At 37.1% G+C, this 12206-nt stretch overlaps 1 protein-coding gene across 1 annotated transcript in view; it reads right to left on the bottom strand.

The window, feature by feature from the left end:
* The window catches only part of LOC125236382 (jmjC domain-containing histone demethylation protein 1), a 53996-nt gene that overhangs the window by 22978 nt on the left and 18812 nt on the right, over window positions 1-12206 (bottom strand). Inside the window, exon 3 of the mRNA XM_048143164.1 lies at window positions 3883-3994. Coding sequence (XP_047999121.1) covers window positions 3883-3994 — 112 coding nt within the window. The remainder of the gene's footprint in view (window positions 1-3882; window positions 3995-12206) is intronic.

Genomic DNA, 12206 nt, shown 5'->3' with positions numbered 1-12206 from the left:
TTTATACCCCGTAGTTATAAAAATAGAGGGGGGGGGACATACTTTTTACGACTTTGAGAGCTGATATCTCAAAAACCGTTCACTTTAAGAAAAATGTTTTTTAGAAAACTTTATATCATTTTAAAAGACCTTTCCATTGATACCCCACACGGGTATGTACATCGAAAAAAAAATTTTCATCCCTCAGTTACATGTATGGGGGGCCCACCCCCAATTCTTTTTTTTACTATTTAGTGTCATAATTTTGTAGCGGTTCATACAACACATATTCCCATCAAATTTCATCACTGTAGTACTTATAGTTTCCGAGTAAATCGGCTGTGACAGACGGACAGACGGACAGACGGACAGACGGACAGACGGACATGACGAAACTATAAGGGTTCCGTTTTTGCCATTTTGGCTACGGAACCCTAAAAAAGGTATGACGGCCGATTGCAGTCAATGGGCGTTTTCCAAAATAAATCTCGAATATCGAATTTCACCAGATCTGGAAGTGTTTGGACTCATGTTTCTCAGAATCACGAACTGATTCGATCCCGACGATAAAAAAATGTGTCCCAAATTTTCCATACAAAATTCGAGTTTCCAATACGTCACGCACGTAGTAAGTTCATGCCAAAATCGTGTCGTAAATAAAGGAAGAAAAAATGAGGATACATTTTTTATCGTCAGGATCGAATCAGCTCGTGATTCAGAGGAGAATGAGCCCAGACACGTCCAGATCTGGTGAAATTCGATATTCGAGATTTATTTTGGAAAACGCCATAACATAGACATTTTCTTTCCAAATACAAACAAATGTTTAGGGTGATTTTTTAGTTTTTGTCTATGAATTATTCTACCGAAGTTCACCGGAACCCGGCGAATAAGCACAAACTGAAATAATTGATGTCATATACCAAGTATAAGTGACCAAGGATCTCTATGTGTCCCGAGCCGGATTCGAACCAGAGTCCCCGTTTACCAGACGGAGACCTAACCAGCTGGGCCATCGGGTCACGGTGGCAAGGGTCAAAAATTCCAAGTATATTACAATTTCCGAAGGCTTGTGGTGTCCTTTCTCATTTTTGGTGTCCCTCAACCGCAAGTTCTCAATATCTTTTTAGTCTCACAAACCGCCGACGCAATAACGAAGGGGTGTTATAAATTTGACGTGTCTGTCTGTGCGTGTGTCTGTCTGTGCGTGTGTCTGTCTGTCTGTTTGTCTGTCTGTCTGTCTGTCTGTCTGTGGCATCGTAGCTCCCGAACGGATGAACCGATTTAGATTTAGTTTTTTTTTGTTTGAAAGCTGAGTTAGTCGGGAGTGTTCTTAGCCATGTTTCATGAAAATCGGTCTAAAATGTCGCGGTCGGGGGTTTTTTCAAAATTTTAATTTTGTGGTTATTTTATTCAAAATATCAACATATTATGTTTCGTTTTATTGCAGTTAACACATTTATTCAGTACGAGACATCTCAGCATTGCTCTTGTTTTCTCCAACAAATCCGTCCGAGCGACACTGATGAATAATATATGAATGTGTTGTTTATGTATACATTTTATCCACGGGAAGCGGCGACGTTATGTAATAGGTAACGAATTTTTCCTTGGTTGGTAATACGCATACTGTTAAACCTGGTGCGATATGGGATATGACGCATTACACACGAATTATAAATGATTTATTGAAAGATTTATTGTATAGTGGTTGCTCTTATGGTCTAAGAATTGTTATTAGAGAAAAATAGTATAACTGAATTAGGATTTTCCTCAGTTTCCGGTAAACCCCGTTTTATACGATGGCATTGTCTTTTTGCACTGATCCCTGAATTTATGTGTTTTTTTTTTCTTTTAAGAAGTTTTTTCGTGAGAACGGAAATGGATTTCACTATACATGTTAGTCTAATACTCACTTTATCGTATACGGTAAGACAGTTACTATTAGCTCACAGAACTTTATTTAGATAGAAGAAACAAGTTCATCTATTTGTATAGGGGCCGAGCGTGTCAAATTTTGTACTGAAGTTGTTTCTTGCCTGTAATTTTAAATATGTCTCAGGCTCTTGATTGTTCATAATTTTTGTGTTGTTGCAATTGAATATCACGTAACGAGGCATTTTTTATGTTTTGATTGACTTCAACTTACAAAAATTGACGCCCGAAAGCTGCAAGCTGCGATTAAAGACGGACAAGTGGATTTCACTGAGTTCATTTGACACGCTAAGTAGATACGTTTGCTTGATCTATGGTATATATAACATCTGTGTATTAGCTTAATATAAATGTGCCCAAAAGTTGTCTGGAATGGAAGAGATCCCTTTTAACCGCCTGTTGTCTGCCTTCTCTGCCCCTATCTCTGTATATTTTGCTGAAATGTGCCAATATAGACAAAAAAACAGGAAGCGTATAGCTTTTGCTCGAAGATAATAATGCTTCGTCATGAATCCAATCGTCTAGATCTAGATTTATCGTCACGGAGATCGGATACAGAATGCCAGGTAACCTCGAAGTCATTATGACTTATGAAGTTTTAATATTCTTACCGAAATTAATAGCTATTGAATCTGAAACTCTGGCTAGACTGAATATTTGTACAGTCATATAATAGCCGGCAATAACATCGTACAAAAAGAAGACTGCATAAATATCTGACCCAATCTTATTTCTAGATCTAAGTACATTATAAGAGTGCGTCAGACACTTTTGTGGCCTTTCTGTACCATTTTATTGCCGGTGACTGTACCCACGTATTACTATTTTCTAAAAGCCAAAATAAACTTAATACAGTAATGATTTTAAAGAAAAGTCTTTAGTCTTTTTATAGAAATGACCTTTATAGCAAAACACTTTTGATACAGTATTCATAATCAGATTTCAAGCTCTGAAGAAAACAATAATAAGAAATATGATATGCAATTATGTATGTTGTTGAAAGAGCGCAAAAGCTTGAATTATGTAAACAAGTTTCATTATTGCGTATCAGTGAATTGGAGTAATTTCGTATTCAAGGTTATACATCTACTCATATACTTAGATAATTGACGTATATACGAAGCAGTTAACTTCATAAGCTTATTAATGTATAGCATAAATAACTTATTTAATAACTTATTTATGCTATACATTAATAAGCTTATGAGGAAACCGGACTAATACCAATAAGGCCTAGTTACCCTCCGGGTTGGAAGGTCAGATGGCAGTCGCTTTCGTAAAAACTAGTGCCTACACCAAATCTTGGGATCAGTTGTCAAAGCGGGCCCCAGGCTTCCATGAGCCGTGGCAAATGCTATTTATGTCATTTTATTACCTATTTAATAGTACATTACGTTACTAACATAAATAGTGCGAAAAAAAAGGAAGTTCGAAACGAGTGGCGATAAATTAATTCCGTGGGACTAAGTCAATATGTGTAAGAATGTCCCATAATATTTATTTATTTAATAAATCGACACGAGTTACGAACTTTCTTTTTCGCACGTGTATCGTACGAAGTTTTTCAGTACAGATGGCCCTCTGAAGTTTCGACCTGGCATATAATGAACCACTTAAACCACTTAAAAGTAGCTCAAGCATCGTAGTCCAAGTGGCCAGTGTAACGTTCCGTGGCGTAAAACTATTCGTGTCGCACTAGTTAAGAAGAGCAGCGTCTTGCTAGAAAAAGTCTTGCTTGAAAGGCCCTTATCAATGGGCCCAAGTATAGTCTCAAACGAGACTCATTTACATGTCACAAGTTTGTATAGGCTTCCTAAAGTTAATAAGTAATGCCTCCATAGTCATCTCTTTCCGGGTGTTAAGAGCGATTAACCCCTTGTCTGCGTGCCCAAGAATTTTCTCGAACGATTCGCATTTTTATCGCACAATGAACCTAGTTTGAATTTGGCTCCTAAAGTACTAAGTTACCTTCATAGTCATCTCGATGTTTTTCTGCGTGTTGACGTCCATGACGTCGAGCAGACGGCGCGAGCCCACGCACATGCGCACATCGTTCACGGTGAAGTTGCTCGTCGGCACCCTGGAACAAAGCGGAGCGGTCAGAGCGTCCCCGGCTTTCGTGGGGGGCGGACGTGGGGAATGTTTTAAGGATGACGTGAGGAAGTTCGATATAGATCGTTTCATACGCGATGATGCGTAGATTTGACAAATCTAACTTTTAATTATACGGCTAGACAAACCAAAGAATGCATCTTTGTGAATGATACGATCTATTATATCCAGTAAAATTGTAATGTGTCGATTAGTAAACGCCTCTATTAGGTTATCTTTAACTAAATCGCTCATTAAATTAACTCAGGCTTGCAAATTGTAAAGTGGTGTTTCTGTAAAAACTGAGAAACAAATGTTTATTGGTACAAAACATGGATATATCGTCCAGGGTACAGTTCCTAGTCGGCACCCTGAAACAAAGCAGCGCTTCAACAGAGCGTCCCCAGCTGCCGCGGGGAGCGGACGTAAGGAATGGTTAAAGGAAGTTAGCTTAGTATAGATCGATTCACTCACGAAGATGCATGCTCTGGTTCGAGTCGAGTCGTACTATGAAAAGTTAGATTTGGCAACTCTTATCGTGAATGACAATAGGTACATATCGAGATTAATGGCGCGTTACACTACTCCGGCGGCCAAAAGGTTAATGGCGTTCTTCGTAAAGGCTTGATTAGATATTAATAATAAGTTTTAAATTGCCATAAAATTATATGAATAACGGTAGAGTTGGTTCTGTAAATGTACGTAATAAATATTTATTGAACGATATCAACTTATTTTATTTTATTTATTGTTCAGAACACATACAGTCATATATCAAATAACATAGGTAGCAAACATGTATAAGGGATAAAAGACCTGGAGGTTCATAAATGTTTTAAAAAGTAGGGTATACATCAAAAACATGCAAATGCGTCTTTGCGAGGAGAAAAACATATGATAAATTTACTTTAACAACAAAAGTTTAGATCTAATAAGTCCTTTTAAAGCTGGAAGTGAATGCATAAATGGATCGATGTCCCATGAACCCTCGCCCCGTGTACTTTAGCTATGACGTAGGGAAAAGTAACTTGGAAAAAGGTTTGTCTTTGAGGAAATTTGCTTGTTTTACCGCAAAAAGTTGGGATGACACCGTAAATCCGACACCAGGAAATCAGCGCTGAAGTCGCCAGCAATATGCTGAGATTAGACAATTTCGTGGCACCTGCTTTTATGTCTCTTTGCTTGTATTTTTACATGCAATTAATGTAAAATAATATGTTATGTTTTAAAAATCTCCGCTAACTCCACTCTATTATCGTATATTTAAGTGTGAAATTTTCAATAAAACTTTATTTTCACAAATGCTATAAAATTCAGCAGACTTCATAATTCGATTACCTGATAAAGGTCGTTAATTAGTGGTTGAACAACTAGCTATCACGCAAATCTAATTGACTTTTTTCTTATAAAATAAATATCTTATTACAGTGATTAATAATAGTTAATAGTTGCTGTAAATTGTATAGTTGTCATGCTCTCCAAACTATTTTGTCACTGCACCTACATTCGCGAATTTTTGTTTTGACTAGAGATGGGCCGAATATGGACTTTGCCGAATACGAATATTCGGCCGAACATTCGGTTCAGCTCTTACCGAACCGAACATTCGGTCGAATATTCGGTTAGGCCATATTTTTAAAGTGGATGTTAAGCCATTAAAACCATTAAATGATTGATAATGGTTACACATGATACTACAACTATGTTTTTATGATTTAGTGGATAACTAAAACAGTTAAAACAACTCTGAACTCTTCTCAACTCTTAAACTACCTACGGTTTATTTTTACTTTTTTACAAAACAATTTTTTTTTTTACGCGTAGGTTTCTCTCTTTTTAGCAGTTCCTTAAAAAACGACTGAGATAGGAGCTTATTATCCAATGGAATACGTAAGATCTTCATTAGTTTATACTTTGTTTATTCGGTAAATATTCGGCAATGCAACCGAATTATTCAGCCGAATACGAACATTGAAAAACTTGCCGAATATGCCGAATACCGAATATTTACCGAATATTCGGCCCATCTCAAGTTTTGCCCTATGGTTGACTGGTAGAGAAAGAGAATGCCTTAAGGCATTACGTCCGCCATTAGTACTTTGTTTTTTTAATTGTGCAATTATCTGGGTAAAGGGACCTTATTGTCGATGGCGCTTACCTCCCGCAGCGTTGTATTTGTATAGGAACATCGCTCATAACGCCGTAAGCGCAATAAGGTACCTCTACCCAGATAGTCACAAATAAATTACCTACACAGTAAATTTTCAGTTCCACTATGATACCTCATGCCCTAATTATATATGCCGTTTTGGGCTGAAGACTCGCGCGGGTTAGCAGTTTAACGGCCACAGGGGGTTTACTGCCTATATATAAATATTTTGTCCGTCTATCTATAGGTATCCCTTATCCCTCGAATGCTCCATGCAAGAGAGATAATAGGATATAGTACGAGTAAGATGAATTTATTTCATAGAAAAATCTCTAAAATTGAACAGTCATATAATACGTCAATATGAATGACGATCATATCATATTCAATCAGTCATAGAGGCAAATGGCTTTTTGATACGGAGGTAATCCCTCAGAGCTGGGTCAGTACCCTTACTGCAAACTTGTAACGCTTGTAAGTTTGACACCTAGGTACAGTCGAGTTCGTAAATATGTGTTCAATTTTCACCCTGTTGCGACGAGTTAAGGTGAAAAAATGTAGGTACACATATTTATGAACTCGACTGTAATAGGTAATGGCCTGAAAACGTAAAAATTGGTTGTTTCGTACATTTTGCGTCAATTATTAGATGATTACGCGATTTCTTGATTGATTCGATAATTAAAATAGCTCAGTATGACACGTATTATTCACCCCCAAGTTGTTACAGGTAACAAAATAAACATCCTGGTATTAGGATCCATTTACACGGCGCGTGAATGTATGCGACTTTAGTTACATTGCGAACTGCTAAGATTAGGCACTGGTCCCACCGCGAGCTAGTAAGCTCTGAGCTATCGGCTATAAAAACGAACAAAAGATAAGCACTCCCGTGCAAATAAAAGAGACACGGCGACATTAATAACTCACCGCTGGGCGAGTAACTATAAACATCGCCGTGTCCCTTTTATTTAGGCGGGAGTGATATCTTTTGTTCGTTTTTATAGCCGATAGCTCATAGCTTACTAGCTCGCGATGGGACCAGTGCCTTACATATTTTAGCACACCAATCTAATACCGCAATGTCATGAAACCTGCATGTGAGTTCTCGTACCGTGTAAATGGGCGCTTATGGTTGTGTCGAGTCGGAACGATATCGTCCTAATTGGTCCAGGTATACCGGCATGTGGGGAAGCGGGCACAAAATGACGATTGAAATATATGGCTTATGCTTATTTTATAGCCAGCGCAGGAAACGCAGATTAAGGTCAAATCATATGAACTGAGTTAACTACACGTGAACTAAATGCATCTCGTGTATTATATCTATTCTAAAACAGGTATTTATCACTACACTACATTGTATAAAACAAAGTCGCTTCCCGCTGCCTATTTATCTGTCTTTCCCTACGTAAGTATACATACTAAGATTTTCAAAACTTTTCAACGGTTTTTGATGTGCCTTTTTTTAAAGGTGTAGAGTCTGGTAAAGTAATTCAAGAGGAAGGTTTATTTACACATATAGTAAATACATCATAACAAGGTTGCCAGCTAGCATGTTACTTATTTATTTAAAGTTTATTGCACAACATAAAATTGAACAAATGGCGGACTTAATGCCTTAAGGCATTCTCTACCAGTCAACCATTACATATGTATATACCTATAAGCAGGATTTCTCTTAAATTAAATACTTTATCCTCACTTAATGGGGTCCAAATCCTTGAAATACGCCTCTGCATGCCCCCATGAAGTTAATAATACGTCAAGTCTTTTTTACGGACATACGGAGATAAAGACTACGTGCTACGGCGTAGCAAGCCGTAGCGTAGATATGGGTACACTGTAATGTAGAGATACCACTGCACATACACATTGTATTAGAGATACATATACTTTTTCTACAAAAGATATATTATATAAATTTAAGATTCAGATTCAATAGTTTATTCATGGTAAACACATAATTATCTACATAAGTATTTCATAAATTTTACAATTAATATTTAAAAAAATGTATGACGGGTTTACCACGAAATGGTCCCGCCTCAGCATAGATGCTGACCCAGGGGTCAGCGCTGATCTTCCGGCGAGACCACTTTGTGGGCCACGAACGCAGCTGTACGGCCTGCCCCTCCGAAACATCTGAACGCGGCGGTCTTAACTATGTAATTTACGTCAACCTGAGTTCTAATATACATACATAAATAAATCATCTAATCTTTCTTAATTATGAAAATAATTTACATATAACAATAGAACAAATAAAATATTCTTAAACACGAAGGCATAAAAATGAACAACGTCCTTATTCAGAAGACCTACAGTAAAACTGCAGAGCGACTTACGAAATGGTACGGTCTAGTTGCGACATCACTCAGAATCAGGCGTGACCTTTCCTCGCGGTAAACTTCGCCTACATTTTCAGGCTTATTTCCCAGTGGCGTTATTATGTTGACCATTTCTCACATACGTTATGCGATGTAAGGTAAGGCACATCTTTACATTTCAAATATTTATGTGGTCAAGAAAGATCAACGTTTTTCCAGTCATAGTACGAACAATTAAGTATGTCATAATCATAACAGTATGATAAATAGCGTGATAAGTGTCAGTAGAATTTCAACCTCAGAATTGCGATTTAAGGTTCAACTTAATGGAAACTGACACAAAATATGACTCATCTTCGAATGAAGGGTCCTAAAGAATTATAAAAACATGTTTAAAGTCGCCGTCAATAGAATTTCTGAACAATGTAAACAAACCTTGTAGTCAAAATGTCTTTAATTTCCATTTTAACTCATCAGATACTGGCTAAATCCATGTGTTATTTAATCAGTTCATCTCACCTTATGATCCTCAACCTTTAATAGTTATTTGTAATACAAGGGAGCAAAATTGTATTTTAACGCCGAGTGTGGAATTGAAAACGAGCAAGTGAAAGGATTCTATAGTTGAACCACGAGCGAAGCGAGTGGTTCGAGAATAGAATCCTGAACTTGCGAGTTTATTAACCCACGAGAAGTAAAATACATTTGCACCCGAGTGTAACACAAAACTTTTCCCCTCACTATAGCGAGGAAACTACAACGCAAAAAATGCGTTTATCACTGCTTCCAGTAGTTCCACAGGTGGTAAATCATCTTTATTATTAGATTCACCTACTTTTATCAATTTTAAAGCAGTTAATTTGACTTTATTCAAGGTCAAATTACTTTACCCACTAGTGGATAAAATGCGTTTTTTACCCGCTGGTATTAATGTTTCCGAGCTAGTGAGGGGAAAAATAATAAAATTGTGCTAAAATATTGATATTTTATAATATTTAATAGTTTGTTTACATTGTTGACAATTTCTATTGACGGCGATGTCGTACGCAAGAATGTTCTTTGAAGAAGGTAATAAATAGATTGCCTATGAGTTCTGGTATCCCCATTAAGCGAACCTGTGTGTGTAAATATTGGAATCATAAGTTGGCAAGAATGTTAACAGCACTTTCATATTGTTTCCACACCGGTATGATAAGATGGTATGAATAGGACTAAGATTTTTTTTAACAGGCATAACTGGGTATTCTACGAGTATATTCATATCATAATACAAATATGTCATTCACGATGACGACTTGCCTGGTTCGTATTCTCATCCTATTAAATTTAGATAATATAATATTATGTCTATTCACGCCTCATCGTGGATGCCCTTTATGTTGATTTAATCACAAGGTTTTAAAATTTTCAAGTTTTTTGAGGTAAGAAACTTTGTATGTTACGAAACTTAAAATAAACTTACAAAATACCATTACTGATAAGGGAAACATAGGTACAATATATCCATACTAATATTATAAATGGGAAAGTGTGTGTGTCTGTTTGTTTGTCCGCCTTTTACAGCAAAACGGAGCGATGAATTGTCGTGATTTTTTTAAGTGGAGATAATTGAAGGGATGGAGAGTGACATAGTACTTTTTGTCTCTTTCTAACGCGAGCGAAGCCAGCAGAAGCTAGTTGAATATATATTTAAAATTAACTGGTTACTTTTTACAACCAACAGATGTCACTATTGTCATAACTAATTACGTCGATCGCTAGACGTCGGTTTATGACACCACCAACACCTAACCACTTTTAGCCCTGATCTCTTCGCGTTAAGGTTCAAAACGAGTCAGGTGTGAGTGAAGATGACGTATATGGAGTACGCATCGCAAATTCCACGCGCGCAGGTGACGGGCTGACGGGCAACCTGATATAGATGGCAATACACGTCCTAGACGATATGAACTAGGTACCTAACAGGTATTTCACACTGCGGCTCAAATATTATGTTAATTAATGTCCGGTATGAGCACATTACACATATTAACTATAACAACTTCTGTTAGAATAGAATGCATTTTTTATTCGTGGCAAAATAAAAGAAGAAAACAAAAAATAACATAACATGTGTAATGACACTGAACTTCTTCTGTATGTGGCAAGCTAAGTATATATATTATATTTTATTTTATTTTATTTATGTTATTTACGTTATGAAAACGATTGAAAATAGACGCGGAAAAATGATCGGACATTTGATGCGACACGACCACTTTTTAGGGTTCCGTAGTCAACTAGGAACCCTTATAGTTTCGCCATGTCTGTCCGTCTGTCCGTCCGTCCGTCCGTCCGTCCGTCCGTCCGTCCGTCCGTCCGTCCGTCCGTCCGTCCGTCCGTCCGTCCGTCCGTCCGTCCGTCCGTCCGTCCGCCCGCGGATAATCTCAGTAACCGTAAGCACTAGAAAGCAGAAATTTGGTACCAATATGTATATCAATCACGCCAACAAAGTGCAAAAATAAAAAATGGGAAAAAATGTTTTATTAGGGTACCCCCCCTACATGCAAAGTGGGGGCTGATATTTTTTTTCATTCCAACCCCAACGTGTGATATATTGTTGGATAGGTATTTAAAAATGAATAAGGGTTTACTAAAAGTATTTTTTGATAATATTAATAGTTTCGGAAATAATCGCCCCTAAAGGAAAAAAAAGTGCGTCCCCCCCCTCTAACTTTTGAACCATATGTTTAAAAAATATGAAAAAAATCACCAAAGTAGAACTTTGTAAAGACTTTCTAGGAAAATTGTTTTGAACTTGATAGGTTCAGTAGTTTTTGAGAAAAATACTAAAAACTACGGAACCCTACACTGAGCGTGGCCCGACACGCTCTTGGCCGGTTTTTTATTACTATTCTGGAGGGACGGATTGGACGTAAGAGAGGTCGAGGAAAGCCCAGACGCAGCTACATGGACCAAATAAAAGAAAAAGTAGGGGCCGTGTCGTATCAAAGTGTCAAAGAGCTGGCACAGGATAGAAAAAGCTGGAAAATACTCCACCGACAAGAGATTAACTCTTAAGTTTATGATGATGATGTTATTTAAACTTTGTTTAATGACGCCAATTTATAAGTATAGCTATATAAATATCTATCTTCTCAATTTATTATTAATATCCTCATATCATACATCTAGTATAGTATAGTATAAATCTCTCACACACTAACAGATACATACCCGTACATTCAAGCAAATACTCGTACGTACACGCAGCTCAGTGTTGATACCAAACACAATTATTTAAATTTATAGTATATTATATAACGGTAACGTTATGAAGGCTATAAAAGTTGAGTACCGCGGTTAGGCCACGAAGGCTTGCCGAGTGGCCTAAGTAAGGTACGAGACTTTTATAGCCTTCATAATGTTACGATTGTATACTATACTTTTTCTACGACAGCCACATAAATACCTATTCAAGAATAATAAAATGGGTTAGTTACTTACTTCATATAATGAATGGGAATATTTGTGTGGATCGTCGTAGCATTGAGTATTCTGTCCACAAAATGTTGATGGTGAGATATTGTTGCACAATTCTTCAAAATATGCCAACAATGCGATTTCAGAGAAAGTTGAAACATTTTTTTGCAATTTCCATGTCATAAAACAATCATAACATTTTTGCTACGCTGTATCCGACTTTTCATGTAACAAATTGTCAGTCACTTTGAGCGCCATAG

Source organism: Leguminivora glycinivorella, chromosome 19 (assembly GCF_023078275.1).
Source record: "Leguminivora glycinivorella isolate SPB_JAAS2020 chromosome 19, LegGlyc_1.1, whole genome shotgun sequence".
Taxonomy (NCBI): Eukaryota; Metazoa; Arthropoda; class Insecta; order Lepidoptera; family Tortricidae; genus Leguminivora; species Leguminivora glycinivorella.
The sequence above is the reverse complement of the archived record's forward strand: the minus strand, read 5'-3'. Positions and strand labels throughout refer to the sequence as shown.